The sequence below is a fragment of the Atractosteus spatula genome, chromosome 13 (genome assembly GCF_055471065.1).
Source record: "Atractosteus spatula isolate fAtrSpa1 chromosome 13, fAtrSpa1.hap1, whole genome shotgun sequence".
Classification (NCBI taxonomy): Eukaryota; Metazoa; Chordata; class Actinopteri; order Semionotiformes; family Lepisosteidae; genus Atractosteus; species Atractosteus spatula.
This window is the reverse complement of record NC_142718.1, coordinates 17,207,396-17,234,556: the sequence shown is the minus strand read 5'-3', so window position 1 is coordinate 17,234,556 and position 27,161 is coordinate 17,207,396. Positions and strand designations below refer to the sequence as shown.

At 40.1% G+C, this 27,161-nt stretch overlaps 1 protein-coding gene and 1 pseudogene across 2 annotated transcripts; both read left to right on the top strand.

Moving 5' to 3' along the window:
* The first annotated feature begins 211 nt into the window (after window positions 1-211).
* On the top strand, window positions 212-14,375 carry LOC148821805 (uncharacterized; annotated as a pseudogene).
* cfap410 (cilia and flagella associated protein 410) lies at window positions 14,364-26,326 on the top strand. 2 transcript variants are annotated; one of them, XM_088931108.1, is made up of 7 exons: window positions 14,364-14,528; window positions 16,746-16,764; window positions 16,882-16,928; window positions 17,243-17,472; window positions 19,830-20,004; window positions 24,051-24,147; window positions 24,820-26,326. In XM_088931108.1, the coding sequence occupies exons 1-7, from the start codon at window positions 14,452-14,454 to the stop codon at window positions 24,964-24,966; spliced, it is 792 nt and encodes a 263-aa protein (XP_088787234.1). In that variant the 5' UTR covers window positions 14,364-14,451; the 3' UTR covers window positions 24,967-26,326. The 2 variants fall into 2 exon arrangements, with proteins under 2 accessions (XP_088787234.1, XP_088787235.1); XM_088931109.1 differs by having other exon boundaries at window positions 14,370-14,528; window positions 19,833-20,004.
* The last annotated feature ends 835 nt before the right edge of the window (window positions 26,327-27,161 follow it).

Here is a 27,161-nt window from a genome sequence, read left to right as displayed (position 1 = left end):
CTTCTCTCACAAAACCAGCATTCTGTCTCTTCACAGCTATCTGTTCCAAGACCAGGCTTTCTAACCACCTTCTATTCCTTTACAGATGTCATCGACATACTGTAATATTATCCCTAAAGGATTTCGCCTGAAATTTAATACCTTTTCTTTTGATTCTGATACCAATCAGAGTAACACTCAGAGACTTCTAAAACAATTTTCCAGGAAACTAATGCTTTCTACCATTTTCTCCCTCAAAAAACAGATTATCCTTTCCGACAACAATATCAAATAGGCTAAGGAATTTCTACGGCAGACAGCTCCACATCATCTTCCCTTCATAACTAACCTTATTAGATCTCTCAACTCTAAACTCTACCAGTTTCTCACTACAGAGAAGGACAAAAAACTCAGTCATCTTCTACAGAAGAAAACCATCAACACCCCAAACACCTTCACCAATCCTAACCTTGTTGTCACTATACCTTCTGACCTTTCCCTTTCACAGGATGAGCGATCCCTCCTCAGCAAAGGCCTCAGTTTTGTACCAGTTCCCAGGAAGCTAGACATCCCCCAGACCAGAGTCGACCTCAACCGCTTTTACTGCAGGATCCGTCTCAAGAGCACATTTTGCTGACAATTCCTCTTCACAGGCAGCTGACAACAATCCGGTTATTGATGTCATTAACAACATTAATCTCAAACAGAGCTGTTGCACTCCCCCCTCTGGCCGTTTTCCACCAGTCGATTATTTCATTAACCAATGCACCAATCAAGCTCCCAAAACACTCTCTATACCCAGTAAACACAGGCCCAACCTCACCCAAATTCAGGCACTACAGTCTCTCTGCAACAGAGATGATATTGTCATCAAACCAGCGGACAAAGGAGGCGTTGTTGTGGTGTGACGTAAAGACCTATATATCTTTGAAGCCTCTAGACAACTAACTGACACTTCTGCCTACCTCCCTCTCCAACGGGACCCTACCACTGACTATCAAAAGGAAGTGGTATCCACCATCTCCCTTCATATCAACAGTAAGGAGTTCTCCCAGGAGGTAAACTGGCTCATCACTGAACATGCGCAGGAATCTCAAATTTACCTCCTCCCCAAAATCCACAAACCGGACACCCCTGGCCGCCCCATCGTATCAGCATGCAACTGTCCGACTACTTACATCTCGGCCTTTCTCGACAGCCTCATGAGACCGCTGGTTGAAGGTCTTCCCTCATACATCAAGGACAGCAACCACGCGGTCCAACTTTTTAATGATTTCCAATTTCAGGGCCCTGAATGCTACATTTTTACCATGGACATCACATTTCTTTACACCGTCATTCCCCATAATGACAGCCTTACAGCCCTCAAGCACACGCTGGACGAACGCACAGTGCTTGATCCACCCACCCACACCCTGGTACGCCTTGCAGAATTGGTTCTCACACTGAATGCACAAGAACGCTTCTTTGCTTCCTATACTGGCTATGTCCCTGACCTCTACAAGCGATACATTGATGACTGCGTCGGTGCTGCCACATGCTCCAACGACCAGCTTGAGTGCTTTCTGCATCATTTCACCAACTTCCACCCATCCCTCAAATATATGGTTAACATATCTTCCACTACTCTTCCGTTTCTAGACATCAACTTCTCCATCAACTCCCCCAACTTTCCACTTCGGTTTATTACAAACCCAAAGATTCACACAGCTATCTGCTGTATAGCTCATTTCACCCCAAACACACTAAAAACTCTCTCCCTTTTTCACAGTTCCTTCGGCTACAATGATTATGCAGCGACAACATCGACTTTCAGAACCAAGCCCTAAAAATGTATTCCTTTTTTATCAACAGAGGATACCCCAGCAGTGTTATTGACAGGGCCCTTGTCCGAGCCAAAAACAACCCTTGGACCATCAACTCAGTCAGGAACTCCTGCCGTAACAACCGCATTCCTTTGGTGCTTCCCTACCACCCCAACACACTTCCTATCCCCAGAACTATTAATGACAACTTTTCCATCCTACAGGATAATCGCTCCATTGGGGCCCTTTTTTCTGATCGCCCTATCATCTCATATTGCCGACCACCTAATCTGCGCAACCTTCTTGTTCACAGCTCACTTGACCGCCCTCAGCAACCATCCACACCAGGCACTTTCCCTTGCAACAGAGCTCGCTGTGTCACCTGCAAGTACACATCTTACACTACACTCATTCAAGGCCCCTCAGGACAATTCCAGATCACCCAGATGGCAACTTGTATCTCCAGCAACCTTATTTCACGAGGAATGACAGCAGCCGAAAGCTTGGGAGAAATTAGGATCGTTTATTGTGATGTGGAGATTTGGCGTAACCCGCTTGGCTGAGGGCCAACCTCCCGGCCGTTGGACGGGGAGGATAGGACCCCCAAAAGAACCAAGCGGGACCCCCAGTCACTAGTGCAGAAAAACGAAAACAAAAGATTATTGGGCCAATTCAGCTGAGGAGAGAAAGTGCCTGCTTGAGGATACCGGGGTTAGTTTTAATGTATGCATGGTAAGCCTCGGAGGATCAACGGCCGAGTTGCTTGATGAGATACTCGGGTATGCCTTGGCGAGCGGCGGAAGATGCGGCCCCTGATCTAAAGGAGTGCCCGGAGAATTGTTTAGGAGGGTATCATGATATGAGCCCTTCTCATTTGCGAACAGAGGGGCAGTAGGCGAAGCTCCGGCAGAGGTGCGAAGATGTGCGTAATGGGATAGAGGCTCGTAAGGGCTTATGTAGGAACAGAGTTTGAAATAATAGATGAGAGTGGCGGATCTGAGTTGGTTGGTTTTGCTTTTCTTGAGATAGAAGGTCAGTGTCTCGGAAGATAAGATGGAGATGTTGGATAAGCAGGTTTGAGGAGAAGGATCGAAGGATGTGGAATTAGCGGTAATTTCGGAGCACCTTAGGAAGATAAAGAAGGCTAACGAGAATAAAGATTCAAGAGGGCGGTCGACCCAGGGTGAGTGGTAACCTGACCTGACAACATTGATGCAGGATTCAAGGATGTCTGAGGTAAGTGGTGCGCGTAGGTTCGGAAGTGGTTTTCAAGCCACTGAAAGCCTTTAAGGAGAGTAATTTGAGGGTGGATAAGGGATGGACAGATCGTGCCGAAAAGGAGTGGATGCCGCACAGGTATACTTTGGTGGTGGATGCTCGTACCTTGAGTGAGTTTCTACGATAGCAAACGAAGGATGATACGGTGAGAATGTCGAAAGAACGGAATTTTATGTTCGCGGAGAGGTGGAAGGATTGGAAGCCCTTCCGGGCAGTGCAGTAAGAATTGAGAGTTCGAGGGGCGATCCCTAAGAGGATAGTTTGCTGGGCCAGCTGGAGATAGCGATGGAAAGGATGATGCAGAGGAACGTGAGTTCCGAATAGGGAGGTACTGTGCACGGGTTCGGTCTTGCATCTGGTGCCAAGTTCCTGAATTGAAAGCGAGAGAGAGAGTCAGCTATCTCATTAAGGTGGCCTGGAATGTGAGCAGCTACGTGGATGAATTGATGTGTGAGAGAAATCCATGTAAGGCGGCAGAGGAATTTCATGATGGATTGGGATGAAGACCTTCCTTTGATGGCCGAATGGATGAGGACGGTTTTTGTTTCCAATTGTGGCCCCAAAGAGAAGCAGCAACGACAACTGGAAATATTTCTAACAAGGCCGATGACTGGTTGGCGAGAGGGATTGGAGAGAAATCAGGAGGCCAAGGGGCCGCAAACCATTGGCCTTTGTAATAGCCTCCGAAACCGACTGAGGGGGCTGCGTCTGTGAAAAGCTGGATATCCTCAGTGTCAGAGAGGAGGTCATCGTAGAAAAGAGATATGCCATTCAAGTTGGCCAAGAGAAGCTGCCAAAGCCTGAGCTCGGATTTGCAGTTGGCTGAAGGGCTTACGTGGTGGTAAAGAGAGGGCACGGAAGAGGCGAGGTCGAGAAGGTAGACCGTCCTTGAGGGATGATACGCATGGCGTAATTGAGGTGGCCGAGCGGAGAGAGAAGTTCCCTCTTTGTGCAAAATTTGGCGGAAGAATAGATAGAGATATACATCTGGATCCTGTCGATTTTGTCGCGAGGCAGGGAAGCAGAGAAATTGATGGAATTGAGGGTGATCCCGAGGAATTGGATTATATGAGAGGGGCCAGTTGTTTTGTCCATGGCAAAGGGTACCCCTGGTTTCCTAAAAACGGAAAGAAGTGTGGTGGAGGCTCTTGCAGGTGGGGTGTGAGGAAAGTCTATGGTAAGGAAATCGTTGAGAAGGTGGACGAGAAAAGGAAGCTTATAGTTATTCGAGGGGATCCAGCCGAGAGCTTCGGCTAAGGTACCGAAAATGTTTTGGGCTACTCCTACGTCCGAAGGTAAGGCGGACTGCGAAGAACTTGTTCCGCCAATGAACTCCGAAGAGGTGCCAGAGGTCTGGGTCAGGAGGCATAACTTTAACGGCACTGGAGATGTTGGCCTTAGCGAGCCAGGCGCCCAGACGGACCGCTATACCAATGGGATTGATGTGGTGTGCAGGGAATGGGGAAGAGTCAAGTGGGCCAATCATGAAACCATTCTCGACTTTGGATGCTAGCAAGGAATCAACGGACTGGGGATCGGCGATGGCAGATTGCAAATTTTTGCAAAAGACGAAGGAAGAAGGAAGTGTGCACGGGCCTGGTGAGAATCCGAAGGAAAGGCCGTCGAGTATGATGTGGGTGGAAGAGGGGTCGGGGTGACGGAGCAGGCCGAAAGCAAGAGCGGGGATGTCGATTGGGGTAGACGGAAAAGCCAGTAGTCTTTTGGGAATGCTGAAGGTGGAGCAAGCATGGAAGGGCCGGCGGGGGCAGGCAGAGCGAGCATGAGCTTCCCCGCAGAAGCTGCAAATGTGAAGGAAGCGACGAAGGGGAGAGGTACGTGTAGAGGAATTGAAGATGTTGGAAATTTGTTGGCCTCTGATCATCACGATGGGGCGACCGCGAACATCTTTGGACCGGGAAGGTTTGAAGAAGACCTGGCAGGAGAATAGATTCTGTGGGGGAGAAGGGGCGGAGTCAGGGTTGGGCTTGCAGACAGTATCTGGGCAAAGATTTGATGAATGTGTCCAAGAGGAATAGAAGTCGCAGGAAAGAGCTTGGACACCGGTGAAAGTGCGGCAGTAAAGCTCAATGTCGAGGGCTCCCCAGTAGGTGCGCTGGTTCCGTTGGAGTAGGCGGGCAGCGGCCTCGGCCAAGAACTGCTTATGGTAATCGTAGAACAGGGAGCCCTCGAAAAGGACAGATAGATCGGGGATGCTGTGCATGTAATCGTTGAGTTCCTGACGACGTTGGGGAGAGGCAGAGCACGTGATGTCGCGGAAAATGCTGAAAGCCAAGCAGAAGTCGGAAATTCGAAGGACTGAAGCAGAGTGAGGGTCAGAAGATTTGAGAGTAACGGAAATCGAGCCGCAGTCGACTATATGAGAGGGGCCAGTTGTTTTGTCCATGGCAAGGGGTACCCCAGGTTTCCTAAAAACAGAAAGAAGTGTGGTGGAGGCTCTTGCAGGTGGGGTGTGAGGAAAGTCTATGGTAAGGAAATCGTTGAGAAGGTGGACGAGAAAAGGAAGCTTATAGTTATTCGAGGGGATCCAGCCGAGAGCTTCGGCTAAGGTACCGAAAATGTTTTGGGCTACTCCTACGTCCGAAGGTAAGGCGGACTGTTCTAGAATCGGAGTTGTAAGTGGAGGAAGAGAGAAGGTGAGCTAGATTGACGTCCGCACCTCAGAATTTGCTGCCGGAGTGAAAAGGGAATGGGAGGAGGACTAAACTTTAGTGTGTTAGGAGGAGCTGGGAGAGGAACGGCTGTTCGGAGAGGAAAGTCCTTAGTAAAGGGGAGATTGGAATCTGGGGCCGAAGGCATGGGATGACGGATGCCGTGTTGGACACCGGGGAAGGGAGAAGATGAGGAGAGAAGAAGAGCGGAAAGCAGATTGTGGTAGGAGGGGTTTGACGGATCTGGGGCCTGAAGCTCGATGGCTTGGGATATGGAAGCCGAAGACTGTTGAGGAATTGAAGCAGGGGCGAAGGCTGCGTTAAGGACTGAGGAGGCTGCCGAGTCGTCTTGGACGCCAGGGGGTGGGGGAGGGTAAGGGCCGCCTGCTGGCTGAGCTGGGGGTCGTTTACTACCTGGCCTTCGGGCCATGGAGACAGCAGCATGGGCCAAAAGAAAAGAAACCGGGGCCGAAGGCACCAAGCTGGCGGAGCTTGAGCCGTGTTGGACGCCGGAGGTAGAGACAGAAGGGTAGGAGAGTCTCCTGCGCTGCAGAAAAGGTCTTCATCGGAGCCGTGGATTTGTAGATCCATGAGAAGGGAGCACGGATTCGAGCTAGGCAAAACGAACCATGCAGAAAATGAACGAGGAAGAGGAGAGGGTGACGTTTGATATTTATGGAGACCGGTTGCTTACGTCAGGATTAGTGAGAATTGCAGCAGCTGTGTCGAATGAGCGCGGCTGCCTTCATTCCTCCCGACTTTCATTATAAACTCCATTTACTGTATCTCTTGCAGTAAATGCCCAGCCATCTACATTGAAGAAACAGAAAGGAGACTCGGAGACCGCTTCAGAGAACATGTTAGGGCTGTGAAGATTAAAGATCTCTCCAAGACCATTGTTTCTCATTTCACCTCTGACGGCCATTACCACCCTAATCTCTCCGTCTGTGTTCTCAAAGATGGTTTTCCGAACTCTAAGACTACAGAAACCAAAATTATCCTGCAGCTAGGATCACACCGCCCCCCTTCTCTTAACAACAGACTACTTTTCTCTATTTTTTCTCTTCATTGAAAGTTTCATTTCACACCTCTCTATACCTATTCTGACTTCACACATCTTGATTGGCCTCTCTTTCTGTCCCCTGCTCCCGCCTCTCGCTCCTCCTCTCTCCCAGCCTTTGTTCTCCCACTACATTACCTTTGCTTACTGCCTTGTCTTTTTCACACCTGAAGAAGGCTCCACGGCCGAAATGTTGTGTTTTCTTTCTTCTTTTTTTCAGCATTGAATAAACCTATTACTTATTCCTTTACTAATTCATTATACCTTTACTATTCATAAAGCATAAGTCCAAAGTGTCACATCCCGCCCTCGCCCTCGCAAACCCTATTACATTCCCAAACCCACTGTTTCACGCTCATTTCTAACTGAATCCATCTCATTCTCACAGGCACCAGATTCTCACTCCTGAACCAATTATCCAACCACGTTCCTCTCCCTTCAGTATTTAAAGTTCCCTCATGCACCAAACCCTGCTCACTATTGAAAAACCTTCTTAGAGTTTTCTAGTGTGCATTATTTTCTTGTTGGCTTCCTCAGTTTTTGGACTTAACTTTTCCCTTTTGATCTCGCCTTTCGGATTTCCCCTTTGGATTGTCTTCTTGGTTTGTCTCAGCCCTTTCTGGTAACTGATCTCTAGCTTCTCCTATCGATTACGATTTTGGATTGTTTGCCTCTGCATCCCGCAGAGTTCACTGCTATGCACAGGATCCTCAGAGAACTACCTGCTGGATCCCTGACACAAAGAATATATTAGACCTGGTTCTGTTTCTATTCATCCTCTTCAATACAAAAATAAAGATGTTTAATTAATTTTCAAGTACAGTAGTTAGAATACTTGACTGTGATATATGAAAAAAGTATAAACCCTGCTGAGAGCTCTTTACAAATTCAGTGCATTTTCTAAAACTCTACAAAACAACACACCAACCTTCTTACACACCAACCTTCCTTCTTCTTAGATACAGTATGTAGCCAGTATGGAATCTATACCCAAGATTCCTATTTGAACCTACATTTTGCAGTGAAAGACTTGTAGACACAACCGGACAGTAAATCCTTGAAAAAATGTGGGGAGCAGTGCAGATATTCAGTGCACACATGTCAGACAGGCAGGAACTCTGAAGTACCATTACCTTGAATATCTACTGCATCTTTTATGAGGAACTTTATAAAAATTCTTCTGAACAAGAAAACATACCATTCCATGTACTCTGTTTATATCTATTGCGCTGTCACGTGTTCAAAGAAAAAGAAGAGCATGGAGAATATAAAGGTGGCAAAGGTATGTTATTACAAAGCAGAAAAAATATCACACCAAAACCCAAGCTGCACCTAGTTCTCTTCAGCTGCAAAGTTTTAAACTGTTAAAACAGCAGGATGGAAGAAAATGTCAGTGCAAGCATTACAGACTAGTCAGACAGAACAAAGGAGGAAGGGGAGCCAGAGACTTGTTCTCAGAGAAAGGAGAACAGAAAAGCATCTATGTTTTTTTGCTTATTAAGTATTTATTTATGCTTGACTAATGTAATTTTATTGTTGGTTACATGAGGATTTAAAGACAAAGCATGAGATGTAACTCCAACAATCAGACTTAAGATTAAGAAGAAGGATCACTTAATCTGGATGCCTTCCTCTAGAAGGGTGAACATACAAAACAACAAAACATAGCCCTGTCAAGAGTATCTCTAAGAGTTTAGATGAGAAAAAACAGCACAATCCTTTTTCCCAAAGTTGTCTTCTAAAGCTGTTAAATGAATCATAGAGCATCTGCTGGAATTTGATCTTAATGTCCAAATTACCCAAGACCATAAGAAAGGTTACAAGCAGAGGAGGCCATTCCACTCAAGACCACATGGTAGGAATAAACTACTGTACAGTAGGTGATCTAAGGATGTTATCCATCAGTATCTTGATAGAAGCTAGGCTTTTGGATTCTGCAACATATCTAGGTATCTTGTTTCTTATACCTACTGTAGGTAAGGTTGTGGAAGTATGCTTCCACAACCCTTTGCAGAAAGAAGAGGCTCTGTTTTGCTGAACCACTTCCCTTTAAATTCTGCTTGTGTTCTCTCATTCATGTTTCATTGCTGATACTGAAGAAGTTCACTGAGTTGACTCTATCAATGCCCTTGAGGATTTTAATTACTTCAATAACCTCCCCCAATGTTTTCTTTTCTTTTCAGGATTAAATACAGATTATATATCAAGCTGTTGTTCTGTGGAATGATTCCTGAGCAGAAATATTTTTTAGAATAATGTGATAAAAATCGTACATAATATTCTAAATAAGATTAAGATTAAGAATAAGATTAAGTGAAGTTTAACAGAAAATAAAACAAGAATGTCTGATTGAATAAATCTTTAAATCTTATGATACGTTTACCTGAAGCACAAACTGATTCTTCGTCCTGTTTGCTTTGCTTTTGTATTCTGATGTAAATATGTCTGTGTCTTATGTTTGTGTTTATGTAGGAGTACAGAGGAGTGCCGTTTTAAAATGAGACCTAAACACATATACATTAAATTTTCACCATTAATGGATTAGAGTATCTAAGCATAAACATGACATAATTGTTCAATTAGTCATGATAAGGTTGACAGACTTATTTGTCCATGTGAATTTTGTTTTTATAGATTATATTTGAAATTAAGGTATGTTAGTAATTCCAAATATTACAATTATTGACCATTTATAAGACAAAGGCCTTGTGTTTCAAATAATATCTTTAAAATAAACAGTGGACATCAGTATTTATTCAAAATCTAAAATCCCAGGTGCTGTTGAATAGCAACTAGGATAACTCTGGCCTCTGGCACTTTTTTCTTAATGAAACATCACTGGTTAGTTATCATATACTATACATATCTAGCTACCAAACTAAACATTTTATTTGTATTTGATAAATTGTGCTCAGTTTCATTGGGATTTCAACACACAGGGATCAAGGATCTACTAAACATGGGATAAACACGTTGTAGTTCGACATTAGCATCTCTATTACATTCCACAAGAAACCTTTGCTCCACCTAATCCTTATCTAGGTGATCTTAAGCACTTGCATTAATAAGCAATTAAAGCTCAGTTTAGCAATTAATTTATCGGAAAGTTCAAAGAATCGTAAACGTACAGTATGTAAAGAAAATGTCAAGGGTGACTACCCTTGTTCTAGATTCTTTCTAAAAATGATCAGTTAAATACACCAAAAACATTTAGCTGACTCTCTCAGCTTGTCAATTCCTCTATTTAGCGTCTCAATTCCTCTATAGGTAATCAACCACCAGATTGCGTCACTTCAAATGCGGGAGACATACAGTAGTATACCTTGGAACGGACAGAACGGCAGTCCTAAACAAGTGTATAATTGTCTCGGCAAAACAAAATAAGAACATGGGATATGCATAGAAATCTCTCAAGCTGTTAATTACTCCCTTAATTAATAATTAATGACATAATAAATAACTGTTTTCCAGGATGTTTCCTATGACAAAGCTGAGAAAGATACTGTATGAAACCGAAAAAGAAGGGAATGAGTACGGTATGTCATTTTGATTTACCTTTTGTTTTCCCACGCAGATCCCGCTTATTTCCGCTTGTGCCTCGTTTATTTTATCGTTTTTTATCTTAAATACTGTAAGATCATTTCGTGTGTAACTTGGAAAACATATTCAATTCTTTCGGCATTTTGTTTGCTTTGTAATATCGGGAAAACAATATTAAAAGACAACGCACAAATATTACGGCTCAATTTTACTAGAGAATTTTTTGTACAGCAGATGTATCTGTATTCTACACACCTGAAGTTGTCACAGGAACTGTTGCCAGGTGACTCCCAAATTGGATATTTTAGAACAAGACAGGTATTTACAAGATCATATTACAGCTGTGGACAATCTTTTTCACTCTGCCTTAAACAGATATGACAATCTAAAATCAGTACCCTATCCTGCTTAACATTCTCTGATTTTTTAGATTTTCATTGTAGAATATATCTGATGTCTGCTATTTATTACGTTTTCATAAATCAATATTAAGATTAAGTTAATCAAAACAGTTAAAATCCCCCCCCCCCCCCCCCCCCAATTTAATAATTGTAGAGTACTGTAATTACCACTTTAGTACTTTCCTCTCTGAATAGTTTAGGACAATAGAAGAGTAACGTATGTAAAAACATTAGAAATTGGCTTGCAAAACCGAACAATGGAACTGTTGACAATAAAATAACGTTTTCGCATGGAAGCTGTTTCACCCTGAGACTTCAAGCTAAACCGGGAGGAGGACCTTCTTGAATGAACATCTATAGACTGCAGCAATATAGAAGAAAGTTACGAACAAAACAAATGCCTTGTTAAGTATTAAAAAATACAGCTAGCTTTAAAATTTTGAGCGGTTGTGGTTTTATTCAATTTTATTCAAGAATTACTGGAGGATGTTATTTTTCCTGTAATCAAATTTCCGTATATTATAAATAAGCGAAATTCTGTGTTATTGCAGCGTTACATTGTTTTGTAACACTTCCACAATAAGTATTCTTATGATCAGATTCGGGGAATTTATGTTATTGCATAAACATTGTTATTTACACAAGTTCTGCAAGTTTTCAATTCCTCATAATGGCATTGTCTAATTTTAAAACGACTTTCTCATAAAATAATTATTTTTTTGTGGAAAATAATTAAAACGTGTCCTTTTATTATCAGAAAGGTTCGCAACTGGAATCTACACAGTTTTATCTTTCGCACCAAGACCATCTTCCTGTCACTTTTCAGAAAAACATCACATAACTGAGAAAAAAATAATGTAATCCTTTACTGTTCTTCTACTTTTATAATACTAAAATTTACTATTTATTTTAGCCCCTATTACAACTTTATTTTATATATTTCTTGGATTTATTTCCCTTTTTAAAACTCTGTGTGTCAATAGACTAAACATTCCCCTATAGTTCGGAAACCCCTCTGAACAGAGTATGAGAGTCTCAAAGGTGTATTATAAAATATTTTACTAGGTTGCATCTTTGTTTCCCCAATGTAAAACAATACTGTTGGTACATCTTGAAGTGGACACAGGTCCTGTTAAAACTCATTAAACTATCACTTATCAATCTCCTCTAAATTGCTAATGGATTTTTTCCTCTTTTAGCAAATGTTTGAGCAAAATATCTCATAGATCATACTTATGTAGCGCGACGAGTTCGGCGAGGATGGAGACTGGGACTCAGGCTCTTGTTAACTGAGAACACAGCGCTCTTTATTAATCGGACATTTATCCGGTACAGCAACCACAACAGAGAGAGAGAAAGAGCGACAACAGCCTACACCACACTGAGGTCAATTCGGGTACAGTTACACAGTTTCACATAGGGTGGTAATTGGGTACATGTATAAGAAGGGTGCAAAACCAGGGAAACTACATGAATCCGGGCGATATCGCAACCGTGTACACTGGTTCCGCCATTGGTCAGCTGCACTGGCCAGCGGCTGTCCTAGTCCCCGCCCTGGCCACCACTACTCCCGTCCTGCCCCTCGCCGCGCACCCCAATCTCTTCGGCCGCAACGCCAGGCGAGGGCGCTACACTAAGAAACTTGTAGGTACAATGTTGTATATTAAATGATACTATCACAGAAGGAGCGGAAGTATTACTGGTATTAGAAGAGGTAGAAGCATTACTTAGAATGATAAAATTCTACTTCTAGCAATCAGTTCAGTTCAGTTTATTTGTCATATGCACAAGCAGAGGCGATTTAACCTGGTCATAGGCCCTGGGGCTACGGGTCTACTTGTGGCCCTTTTCCAAATCAGTAAAAGCAGCATGAAGCAACAATTCAGCTCCCTCCCGACATGGCCAAATTACATAGGTCATAACAAGCATGAAAATGAAGGGGTAGGCACTCCCAACATGGACTTGCGAGATAAACAATCAGAGGAACCAATGGCTAAAAGCATATTTAATGTATAGGCTATGTATAGGCATATTTAATGTATAGGCAAATGTAAGGATATGTTAAAAAACACTTATTGCCATCTTCTTAAAAGTGCTTATTTATGTCAGTTCTTCGGAACAGTGTCCCTCCTCTGTCGTATGGCTGTGGCTTTTTCGTTTCCTCACTCGTTGTTTGCCTGCTTTATAAACTTCAGATACTGTTGGAGATATATTTCTTGCAGCTATCCCAAAGTTATCGAACTCACCACTGCGGAGGCCTGCCACATAGTCTCTCAGTGAACACACTAAGTCCATAGCGTTGCACAGGTCAAGTTCAACTGCCTGAAGCACAGTGCTTACCCTCTGAAATCGCAAAAGTATGGTATTCCACATATTGCAAAGAAACACTTTTCTTGGTTAGATGGAGGTAGAGTTACAAATCCAGTTATTTTGGGGATCTTTTTTTATCAACATGTGTCTCTCTCTCTCTTAGCGCTTTCCGTTTTTGTGCCTTGCTTTCAAATTTCCTGAATGCCAACATTTTGCTAAATACCTCTAATGTAACATTCCATAAACAGTCAAAAGTGCATCTGATACAGCGGCCAATCAGCGTTAGGGTGGATCCCTGAATAAATCTGGACAATCAACAGCCATGGATACAGTATGTGACATATGTAAAAAAAAAATACTAAAATACCTTTAAAACCCTAGCAAATGAGAGGCCCCAGGATGATTTGGGGCCCCTGGGCTGAAGCCCAGGTAAGCCCGTGCATTAAATCGCCCATGTGCACAAGGGCAATGAAATGCTTATTTGGTTCTCGATCCAATGTCCACAAGCACTTGTCGATCAAAAATAATTGCTGAAAAAACAGACTGGATACAAAAAGCCCACAACACGGAACTGAAAAAGATGTACAGATGAGGAGCAACATGCAACACGTCGTCATATTGACTACTCACTTAGGCATCTTAGATGACCTTCCTGTGCCCTCAAACACTAAAGACAGGGTTGATATCTACATGGAACATAACAGTGGAACGTGGCTAATGTTACACCCCTCCAATAAAAGGAGAAAAAACTATCAAAGTATTTATAGATCAATAAGTCATTAGTTATATCCATTTCATGTAAAGCAATGGGAATGATTATCTGGAAAGAAGGATTATCTGTTATATATGCAGGTGGATGCTGCACATTGTTGGTGGTGGAGGGGAGTCCCCATTACCTGCAAAGCGCTTTGAGTGGAGTTTCCAGAAAACCGCTATATACAGTAAGTGTAAGTGTAACAGTTCTTTGCATTTCCGCCCTTTCCGCTCCATTACATAAGCAATTATTATTATTATTATTATTATTATTATATGATTCTTCGGGATAGGCAATATGGATTTAGAAAAGGCCGGTCTTAAAGCTATTGTCTTAAAGTTACGGCTCTTTAGTTTAGTCAAAGATCTAATTCAAGTACTCAAAATTCTCAGTCGGGAATTCTCAGAATCGGGATGTTTGTTGAACGTGATCTCTTTAAAACGAATAGATGCTCTTCTCATTCTTCTTCAGATTCTCTCTTGCCTTCCTCAACCTGCAACACTGAACTGTATCCAGGCAGTTGCCATAGACGCGGAGCAGGACGCATGCGCCCTAATACCACCCTGCACTGTTCAGTAATGGACGCTTGCGTTGTGTATAGAATCTGAAAGCCGACAGCAAACTCATCAGGCCACACTTTTAACTAACTGCTAACATGAAACTAACCCCCAAATTAGTTCTTGCGAAAGCCAAGGCCTCGGACCTCGATAGCGTTAAGAAACTAAATTGCTGGTAAGTATAAAACTATTTTATCTAGTTTTTCTTCTAATTGGTGTTAAGTGCGGATGTCATAGCTGTGCAGCAAATCCTGTTTAAAGTTACGTTCAGAGTTCAAAATAAGAAATTTAGAAATTGTGCGTTCGTATAGATAATACATGCTTAAGTTATAAAGATTATTATGTAGATACTCATACGCAAAAAATTATAGGAGTCAAACGTAATGTTAATTTGGAGACCATGTGGGTAATATGTATTTTGTGTGTGTCTGGGAGTTGGGATTGTAGGTAGGTATAAATTGTACGTCTTATTGTATTTATGAGTTGATAAAAACAATGAATGATAAATACAGTGCCTTGCAGATGTATTCAGACCCTTGCACAGTTTGTACAGATTTAATTGCCTTAAAACATGAAGTCATGACACTTTGAAGTAACAGATGTTATATATAAAATGTACTCCACACATAAAAAGTAACAATAACAAAATGAAATTAGTAAATATATAATATGCAAGAAAATTGAAAGGTCATGATTGCATTAACTATTTAAACTCTTTGTTGTGGCAAACCTGAATTAATTTAGGTGCATATTGTGTGGCTTAATGAGCCACATAATTGGGTGTGCATTAATAGTGGTTCACATGATTTCAGAATCAGAGACTTTTGTGAGGTCCCTCAATCATGTAGTGAATTTCAAAGGAGTCAACCATAAAGACGCAAGAACATTTTTAAAACAACTCAGAGATCCATATAAAGGCACAGTTCAAGAGAAGAGCATTTGAGCATGTACAGTAGGTGTATCATACCACCTTGACACTGCTTAAATCAAGCTGTCTCTGCAAACTGGTCTTACCAAGGAAGAAAGTGGTTAGGGATGACACAGTGAAGCCAACATTGACTTTGAACGTGTTACAGAATTTAGTGGCTCGGGTAAGAGAAAATGTCCGTGGGACACTCCATAGATCTGGCCTACTGTATATGACAGCGTATAGAAAACTATTTCTCTCAATGAGCTTGTAACACAACATTCAGTAATACTTTTGGCAAAAATAAAATTGTTGTCAGATGAGAGATAAAGTTGGAACTTTTGGTCTATATGCAAAACAGTCCATCTCCCCCAACTCACCAGATTCCCCAGTCAACACAATCTCTATTGTCAAGCATGGTGGAGACAGCATCATGAATTTAAATACTTCTCTGCAGCAGGGGCTGAAAAGCTTGTTGAATTTAAGGGGAATTGATGGAGAAAAGGATAGGCAAATACTAGAGGAAAACATGTTTCAATCTGGTGAAGATGTAAAATTGTGGCATAAATTCACCTGCCAGCAGGACAACCAACCTGAAGTGCAAGGTCAAAGGTACACCTGAGCAGCTTAATAAGAAAATGTCCTTGAGTGGCCCTGTCAAAGTTCGTATTTAACAATCCGTGGAAAGACTTGAAAATGTCAGCTGAAAGAGATCCCTAAGTGACTTGGCAGAGCCTGAACGAATCTGCCAAAAAGAATGTATAAAAATTGCACAAAAGTCTGTGTAAAAAGTTGGTAGAGACTTACCCATAATACATTTTTTAGATGCAATTGCTGCCAAAAGTTCAGAGGTCTAAATAGTTATTTAAAAGCAATAATTGTGTTTTAGTATTTTGTCTTTAGTTTTTGCTGAAAATTACTGTAATGTATGTTAAACTTAAAAGTATAGTTTGGGACACAGGGTCTAAATATTTTTGCAAGGCATTTTATGCAGACATCAGATATCCCTCTGACTAAACTGAAATGTAGTCTGCTGCTGCAAATTATTGTACATAAAATATAGGAGTATCTGTGTGTTTTTAAAATTCTTATTAGCCTACGCTTTCTCACAGTGAAGCACAGAAAAAAAGGGGATATACAGCTTCTAGAGAGATTCTTATTGTACATAGTGATTTTGACCATCAATGTCTTAAACCTCAAATAAAACATTTTTAATTACTCTGGAATGAAAAATATTTTAATGAAGTTAATGCAGACAACTGAAGCAGATATTAAGTCTTATGTTTTGAAATAAATTTACATAATTTTATATCATTAATATTACATAATATATACCATTATTATACTTCAAAAGAGCTTACGTATTTGTGTCTGTACATGATTAGTAAATCCCTGGACTTAACAGTTACAGTAATAATAGTAATAGTGTGATTTATTTTAGTTCTAATTTTTTTTTAATTTACTACCCACTTTGTTTCTTTTTAGGGGGTGTAATCTCACAGATGTAAGTATATATCTGTATTATTTTATTATATCATATCCTATTACAGTGAAGATTTTTCCAGATTTTTGTACAACTTAAAGAGACATCCAGATGTTTTGAATACCTTCCTTTTTTCAGATCTCCATCTTTGCTGAAATTCCTAATATTGAAGTCTTGACTCTCAGGTAGGTCCTCTTATGTAACTTGTTTTAAATCTTCTTAAAATAATGTACAAAGCAATTTAAAAACCCTTTATTTTAGATTGATCTGCTTTTTCCATCTGACCTTCAAAGAGTGAATGATATTAAAATATATCATATTATTGATTCTTTTAGTTCAATTTCTTGTATTGCAGCGTGTTTTATGACTATTTAGTGACATTGAACAAAAAAAACAATCACCTTAAATTGCTTCTGATTGGCTGTAAGCCGAATTTATTAAAACTCCACAAGTGGTTGTTTAAACACTGTGTATTAATTTATTTATTTTTTAAATACAGTGCAAATAAAATAGATACACTGAAGAACTTTAGCCAGTGCCGCAGACTGAGCGAGCTATATCTAAGGAAAAACCTCATAGAAAACCTTGCAGAACTGCACTATCTGACTTCCCTGCCTTGTCTTCGGGTGCTCTGGCTGTCTGAGAACCCCTGCTGTGGGGAGGACCCACAGAAGTACCGCCTCACGGTGCTGCGCATCCTGCCCGGTCTTCACAAACTAGACAACCAAGGTGAGACTACCGGTGGTACCACACAAACCTCATTTGGACAAGCGCCTTATTTAAAAAACAGGTTTTGTGGTTAAATGGTTAATATTTCACATGCAATATAAAAGCAGAAAGTGATTTCATATTTTAGTATATTTTAACACAAACTGACTTGCGGTGTAGTGGGATGTCTTTTATCACATGCATAAAAAGCACAGTTTGAGAGTGTAGGATCTCTTCTTATTGAATGCCTGAAATAGTCAATTTTCTTTAGATTATCACTAATAAATCACTGCCATCAGAGGTGTACAACAGATTTTGGAATGATTGACATTACATCTACAGAGATGAGTTGAAAATAAATGATGGATAATTTTTTAATTTATTGTAGTTGCCAGTTTTTGGGTTGTTTACATTGTCTGTTAATGCATTATTGTTTTAATCGGTATCATACAAGCTTGATCTAAGTCTTTCTCAATGACCTTCTTAGTGACTAAGTGATTTGAATACACAATATTAGAATCAGGTACTGATTTAACATAGATTATAAAATGAATGGATAATATCTGGAAAGATCTTGCATTGATATTCTCACATCCCAGAGAACAAATTTATGACATAATTAACAAGCTCCAGAGTCTACATAAACAGTGCAGTGAACTTTGTAGGTTGTTTTGTCATGAAAGTACTAAACAGGAGACTATCATACTTTGTTTTGCAGTTAAATTCTCAGTTACCAATTATTTATTTGTTTAGCAGATGCCCTAATCCAACGTGACTTACAAAACATACAATAATACATAAAGGAACAAGTAAAGGTTTATTCCATGCTGAAAACAGAAGAAAAGAAACAACATTTTGGCTGTTCCTTTGCACCCTACGCATGCTGATTCAGCTACCTACATGAAATAATACATAAAGTTACACTGTGTCCAATACAGGACCTTGAGAGCTGTCTGCCTGGATATGAAACTTCCTGTGTTCATGTGGGTTTTTTCTGGGTTCTCCAGTTTCCTCCCTCAGTCCAAACACTTAGCTAACTGGTAGGCTAATTGGCTAATGTCACAACTTGCCATGCAAGTGTGGCATGTCTGCCCTGTGATGGACTGGTATCCCGTCCAGTGTATATTCCACCTTGTACCTGTTGCTTGCCGGTAGAGGCTCCGGCTTCTCTGCGACTACTGGACCAGCCTGCACCGTGAATGTTGAAATGATGTTCAATATTGACAAGAAGAAGTACAGTTGTTTGTGTGTTATTAGTTTAAACTGATTGTGTTTGTCTATTATTTTGACATAGTTGAAGATCAGACCACATTTTTATGAGTAATTAATGCAGAAATCCAGGTAATTCCAAAGGGTTCACAAACTTTTTCTTGCAACTGTACCTTGTAACTCTCAGTTTCAAGTGGAAGCTGTGTACAGTTGACAAAGTTGACATTTAGAATTGCAATGATAGCGTTAATTGATAATTTTCTTCATCCACGTGGGATAAATCGCATACTGATAATAAGAACAAAGTCTAACTTTTAGAAAGCAACTGTTAAAATCTCCCAAAATTTGTTTTTGGAACATCTGAGGATGCAGTGTCTAGTTTCATAAAATATGAAGATGTTTTTCCACATTAGCTTTAGGGTTGATGTGAATAATTGCGTTAAAGAGTAGGAGGAAGCCTTAAGGGCGATTGAAGGGATGCAGGGAAATGCTAAACAGTTCAATGTCAGGAAAACACACACTCAGACAATAATATTTTGGTACCAACAGATGTTGGCCCTTAGACAGACCTGTCTTCCTTGTTTGAAATGCAGTTAATTTCAAGTTGCATTTCAATGATCAAACATTAGACAGAATCATAGTTAGAAGGGGGGTTTATTTCCCTCTACTGAAGTTTCTGTGTCAGCCTACCCACTTACAATGCTTTCACTTCAGTAATTATAAACCATATTCTGTATAGAACTCAAAATAACTCTAGGAAGTTTGGCAAACAGAGTATCTGAGAAATGGAATAAATTGAACTTTAATGTAAAGAGGAATTTGTGGCTATATTTCAAACCCATGCTGCTATCATAAAGTACTTTCCAACAATTCTTGTGGACTAACTTCATCATTAAACGGCAAAAGCAAATCCGTTTACAAGTATTATAATATTGTTCTTCTGACACCTTATCCAAGCACAAGACAAAACGAAACCTATAAATACAGTAGCTGTGCTACAGGTTGCTTGAGTATATGCATTACATATGGTTACTATTTATGATATTAGTTGAAAGTGTGTTTTTAACTTTTAGTGCCCTTTGTTTTTTCAGTAACTTGTCTTAGGGATTCTGTTTGTTGAGATGTACAGAGGAAATTGTGGTGTCATGACATGTTTCTCTGGGTCTTAGTAGTGACGGAGGAGGAGCTGGCCCAAGCTCTGGAAGAGGGAGAGGAGATCACAGCCCCACCTGCAAGCCACAGCAACACCAATGGGGTGGCTGAGGCTCACCAGGAGCTTATTCCAGCAGACCATGCTGCAGACACAGAGAGTGACCCACTTAACTACAGCATGGAAGAGACCAAGTAAGAACAGGGGCTATTTAAGCCAGCACTGTTGAGTCTGATCCCTGAGGATCTTAGCCCTCCGGGTTTTATAGATAATCTAAAACATGAAATGGCAAAACATTCAGAGGTTTGTCATTTAGACAAAGCAATTCTGCATCTGATTTCTTTTATTGAGAATCCACATGGAATAACAAAAGAGACCCTGTGACTGTTCACAACTGTGTTTACATAGTTACATACGGTAGAAATCATAACAATCCTAAAACTTACATAGTGCTTTTCTGGGGACTTCCAGCATCACATGGATTATGCAACGGCTGCCACAGTATGCTTACCACACATCAGCTATCGGTGGGAAGTGAGTAGTGCCGATTCATAGATGGGAGATTATTGGGAGGCCGCAATTGCTAAAGGCCAGGGGGAAATTTGGTCAAGACACCAAGGTAACACCTCTACTCTTTTCGAGAAATGCCCTTGGATTTTAAAGACCATAGAGAGTCAAGACCTCAGTTTTATATCTCATCTGAAGGATGTAACCAGTAGTCCCCATCACTACTGGTTACAGCACCACCCTTAGCTTACCCAAGAGAAATGTACTGGCCTTTCCAGGTACTGGGCCAGGCTTACACCTGCTTAGGTTCAGTAGGTTCCAGTTGTGAGTTGCAGAGTGATACACTGCACTATATGCAGCAGTTATATCGTGCTGCATTTATCAATAGCAGCATTACCAACTTCTTGTCTAATCTTTACAGATCTAAGAAGCATGGTTGGGTCTTTTGAGATGCAACACTTTGAGTGAAAACCAGGTTGCTGTTGTAAGTGGTGTGGCTTTAGTGTATCAATGGCAGGCAGTCCTCTTTCTGCAACAGAATTTTCAAGCCAAACACTTCAGTTAGGGACATGGGAGATATTGTGCTGTATGTGGTGTTGTCCTTTGGACAACTGACTAAACTGAACTGACTATTATTACTTGTGGAACTGCTGACTGACAAGATTGCCATATAAATTAAAAATTGGATACCGTGCAGTTAATGAACCACTCACATGTAGCTTAAATTAAAACAAATGTAGCTTAAATTCAGTGGGTCAATGGGTGGGGCTTGTAGTGTCAGCAATTGCACAACCCCAACCATGAACTCCTAAAGGTTCAAATTCCAGAGAGTCTCTCTGCCACTGGCCATAGAGAAGTGGGTGGAGCCTAGCCTGGCCAGACACTTACAGCTTCTACTGCTTCTTAACAAGCTCTATTCCCTTCTTCTCACTTGCTCCTTCACACATTTTTACACACTTCATCCAGCCAACTTGTTTCTGTCTTTTCCAATATGAACTCCTTAGCTCTGTTTCCCATGTCTAGGCCTTGTATAATTTCAGGCTTTCTCTAGAAGTGCATGTCAGCACTGAATAAAGTGGACTTTATCTGCTTTTGTCCCCTATCTTTCACCGCATTGTCTTGCTCTCATTGAAACAAAGATCTTTCCTGACAACTCCACTATTCCAGCATCACTCTCCACTGCTTACATATTATCCCACTGTCCCCATCCTTCTGGTCAGCATGACAGCACCTTCTTCTTTCCACTTTCCCCTCTTCCTCCCCCAGTAATTTTGATGGCTGACGTTCTAATTACAACCAGTCAGATGTGCTGATCCCTAGTCTGTACTTCTGAAACTTTCACCTGCTCTCCCTACTCACAAAGTTGTCTATAAAATTTATCTTCACTTTTCCAAGGACAGCTCCACCTCTGCTATATCTGTCACCCATTTTAACTGTTCTGATCACCATTTCATCTCCTTCTCCCATTTCTTCCTTCTCTACCAACTCCCACTATAACTTTTATTTCACTACTTTCACTTCTTCCACACTCACCTACTTTGCATCTAGTATCTAAACGTAACAGATTCTTCCACGTCCATTCTCCTTTCAGCAATTACCCATGTGCGCTCTCGTCTCACCTTACCTATTTTTCTCCTCCCCAATCTTGGCTCTCTTCTGTGCTCCATTTGGCCAAACTGTGATCAGCTGTGAAAAAATGGAGATCTAAATTAGGTTCAGTAGGTTCTTTTAAGAAGATCTGTTACTCTCCTTCTCTTCATCTCTTAACTGTTCTCAGTCCTTATCCCCATTTCTCTGTCCCAGCTGACTTTGCTTAGTTCTTCACTGTCAAGATCAATTGAAAAAAGATATTCACCAGCTGCTGTCTACCCTCTCAGTCTTCCAATGACATTCCCCCTTTCTCCTTTTTTAGATCACTCTGATACTGACATCTCCTCCTTGCTCCTGATCATAAACCTACCTCCAACATTCAAGATTCCTCACTGTCTCTTCCTGGCAGCTGTCCCTGATTTCCTCATTTTTGTGTCACTTCTCTCCTCAAATCCTCTTTTCCTTATTCCTTTAATCAGGTCTGAATTGTACCTCTGTTAAAAAGAAACCCAACTTGATCCTTCTTCAGAACTATTATTTGTCTCCCCTTTTCTCTAAAACCCTCAAACAGGCAGCATGCTGTAAGCTGTTGACCCACCTCTCTCAGGACTCACAACTTTACTGAAACTGCTTTTCTCTTTTTGTTTGTTTGTGCTGCTTCCCTCTCATTTGTTTTAATCCTCTGTGACTTTCTGCTACTTTTGACACTTGCACTTTAGGACTTGCTAACCTGTGAAACTCTGGCATCGCTTAGATGTAGTTCTGCTATTTTAACATTTTCATTTACTATGCCTTCTGGTCCACTGGGGTTCCCAAAGCTCTATTGTGTATTCCCCGCTGTTCTCTCCTTACCACTGATCTCCCACAGCTTTTCATACCACTTCTATGCAGATAATGAGATCTTCTACTCTTTTTCTCCCTATGATACTCTTTCTTGTTTCTTGTTTTAATGGTTGTCACCCATCTCCTTCTGGATGCATGCTAAAAGCCTGGTCTGTTGCGACTTCCTCCTGACTGTCTTCCTTGCCATCGATATTGTCCTCTCGAGCTTCGTCAAAATTCTGCCACTCTTATTCATTCCTGTACCTCGTTTTTCTTATGCCACACTGTTAGTCTGGTCTCTTCATAGCCTCCTAATAAATGCACACATACATTTAATTTTCTCATTCTTGCCAACCACAGTTTTATAACCACAGTACACCAGTCTATATCAAGTCCCTCATTGCCTGTACCATACTCCCTTCACTGTACTCTGCTCCTCCTCCACCAGCCTATCTGCTCCTCCTTCTGTTCCCCCACATTCAGGGCCCATTCATTCTTGACTCTGTTTCCACAGTATAGACAGCACCTGTGATGGTGGAACTTTTATCACCAACCGATACTACACTCTGCCCAATGGCTGCACTGTAATTTGTGATAGACATGGTTTTCATTTTGCTCTGCACAGTTCAGGCATTGCTCTTCTAATGTGCCTATTTCAACATTTTCTTTGGATCTGACTTTTGTATTATTGGATATTTTTAAGGCACCCTGGATTAGGGCATGTAGAATAAATAAATAGAATAAATAATAGAAAGTTCTGCACAAGAGACTTAACTTTAGCCACTTAATGTCAGTATTTGGACACTAAAATAATTGAGGATCATTCTTTTGCTTCCACTGCTTTCTCTCTAAATTTTATTGTAACTTTTTTTTTTATTTTAACTGATGCTTAATTTATTTTCTGTATAGTTTCACTATACTACCACTATGCACAATCTTGGTGTTCAGAGGTTTGGAAATACTAAATAAAGAGTCTGAGAAATAAGCATAGTACTGTTTATTCTTATTTGTAAACTAGTCTCACTAAAATCTTTACATCCCTGAACAGTATACTGTATAACTTGGTTTCTCCTGGTTTATATGGATTGTGTTGAAGTGGAATCCAGCAATACCATTTAGTGTTGGACACTACATACTCACAAGCATTTCGAAATGTACTTTTTTAGTGTTTTGTAGTGTCACGTGCTCCTGATAACAAAATTGATATCTATTTTCTAAGGTTGTTATTTAGCACTCATTATGATCTACTTGTAAATGTTAAATACAAATAAGGATCGTAGCCAACTTGACATACTCACCAGGGACTTTAATTTTTTTCTAGTAAAATCCGAGAGCAGCTTGGAATGAAACCTCTGTCTAGAGATAAATTCCCATCTCTCTCCTCTCCAAGAGAATCAGGATCTTCGTTGGGCAAAAAGGTATGTTGACTGTGCTAATCCTTGAATTTGGTCCGTTCTTGTTTGCAAAAGCTGGCTTAGATCTAAGTGAGAGGATACGCTTGTATCTTGAACAGCAGGGACAGTAACAGGAAGAAATATTACTTAACCTAAGAAGAACAAATAGATTTCAACAGGGGCATTTATGACATTTTGGGAAAACATGTAGCAACAACTTCCTTTTTTTTAAGGTGCAGTCAGTTTTAATTGGTTTCATTTAACAAAATTCGTATCTACAAATTCATATCTAAAAGGAGGTAATATAAGGTGCTTTCCTTGTATTACTCCATGGGTAAACTTAAGAGTTTTCAGTTATATATTTTGATATTTGAATTTGCATTAAGATCTATGCATAATTCCTTAAAGTCCATCAAAGAGGAGTAACTTTTTGGTTTTAAAAACAGTAGGTAAATGGATTCCAATCTTACACTGTTTAAAATCGGGCAAATTAGAACATATTCAATGTAGGAGAACATATCAGAAGTAATGGTAGTCTTTTTGTATAACAATTCCTAATTTCTAAATCTTTAGAGGTTAAAAAACTGCATAAAAATTAACGGTGTATTTAACAAAGGTCTTAATTTTTTTAACTTGTTTCCAAAATATTTTTGTTGTGGGAGCCCATCCTTTAACCAATAAAATCTTCCTGTGTAGAGTCACGCACTAGACGCTGTTCTGCTCCTCCTGAAGGACTTGAATTCTGAAGAGCTGCAGATTGTTCAAAAGACAACTGAGAGTAGAATACGCTTTCTGCAGAGAAAAGACACTTCGTCGGTGAAGACCAGTTTCATCCAGCATTGAAGCAGACCTGAGATCTGCTTGCCAGAGGGACAAAGCAAGACTGTGTTTGGAAAATCTAATGTTGCTTAAATATGAATGCACTTGTCAAATATAAAAGACAATACACTTATTGTCACATCATATTGTGTTTGTATGTTGTGTTACACTAAGAAAATGGAGTAGAGAAAAAATAACTTTCTGTTGTGGTTTCATTTCCACTTCTGTTCCACATGTTTGCACTTTGTACAGGCACATTAGCACTTAGCCTAATAAAGACAAAAATGTAGCAAGTAGAGACAGCTGAAATCGTATTCTTTTCATCTCTGAAGTGTAGCAGATTTGTTTTTCAGTCTGCTACAACAATCAATCACTAGTTTTCTCTGTAGTCTTTTCTAGGCACTGTCTGTTGGTTTCTGAAACCCACCACAAAAAGTGTATTTTTTTTAACTCCACAGTTTGTGCAGGATTATTGCTAGAAATATTATACTTTTTTTTTCCATCAGATTAACTCAAACTTGATTTCACAATTCTGGTCTAGTTTGGTGTAAAGGTTTAGTAATGACTTTTTAAATTCATGATTTATTTTGTTTGCATGTGTTGTCATTTTACATTGACCTTGTCAGAACATTAATATGTTAATGTGTAACTCAATTTCACAATTTCAGTTTTATTTTGAATGCTCACTTCCTTCAAATCAAAGTTAATTGAATTAGTTGTCTGAATATGAAAAATGGTTTTGAGTATGAGTATTTTGTAACAGCATGATTTATTTCAAGACATATTAAGTTTGCAATATAGATAAGGAAAATAAGGGTGTACTGTACTAATACCTGTGGAAGGCAGACGAACATTCTCATATTTGAATTAGATACTGGGGGTTCTGTGTGTTCTGTAATTTTAGAGAAAAAAGGTACTATTACCATGTTTTAATCATAGTATATATTTTTATGAAAATTAATTTTCTTCCCAGCAATGTTGGAATTATAAGTCACTTGTCCCATAAATTACAAGTCCAGTATTATATATAAATACATGAGTACCAAATAAAGAGTATTGTATATAAAAATAATGGTATCGTATATGAATAGAATATTTTTGTGTACCTTAAATATCACCTGTATTAAAATGTTCTTGTTTACATGTTACAGCACTATGTTATACAACTGCATTGGGCTCCCTAAAAGAGTGTGGAGTGGCATTTGTAAAATTGAACATACTTGGCTTTAAACCCTGTCTTTAAAATGAAAGGAACCCATTGCAGGTACATTTTGGAGTATTTCCTACACAAAGGTGTATGAGAATTTTGGTTGTTCTTGTAATCAGAATGTAATATGTCAAAGACTGATGCATATTTGCATTGTTTATGAATAAAGGATTGATGTCATTTTTTGCTTTGAGTTCCTAACTACTGTACTGCAGTGGTTCATTATGATCTAATTTTCATAAATTGTTGCTGTATCCAAAATCTGCATTTATGCATTGAAAGCTGAACAAATGTTGTATGACCTCTCCTTTTAGATGTAAAATTTAAAGGACAAGAACATAGAATCTTAAATCTGTGGTAAATGAGTAATAGTTTAGGTTTCTTTCTATTGCTACCATACCAAACTTTACTAAATACTTTATCGCCATAACAACTAGTTGCATAAAATTTAGTTTGGTGAGATCGTGCAATAATTAAAAGACATACACTATAAATATACAACATAAAGCTAATAATAGGCAGCACAACACATTTTCAGGTAACATACTAGACACACGCCAGTAATTAACAGTGAAAGGCAGAATATCGTTGAGACGTGCAAAAAAAAAACTTCAAAACTGAAGTGCAGAGTTTTATGTATCTCAGAACCTAGTAATCCTTGTCTTCATAGCTCTAAGGTGTCTCCAGAGGGGTGGAACGTAAAAAGAAGTGGTAAGGGTTGGCAAGGATCTTCAGAGCATTATGTTCCAATCTAGATGGGTAGAGTAAGTCCATCAGAGGGAAGGTGGCAGCCTACAGCTTTGGAGGAGAGTATACACTACTCTGTCTAGCTGCTTCTTGTCCTGGACAGAAGTGTTGCCATACCACACAGTGATGGAGAAGGTCAAAACACTCTTAATGACAAATCTGTAAAAGAGGGTCATTGCTTACTATGACACTCCAAACGTTTTTAACTGTCTCAGAAAGAACAGCCTCTGGTGAGCTTTCGTGACCATAGTGTCTGTTGCTCTCC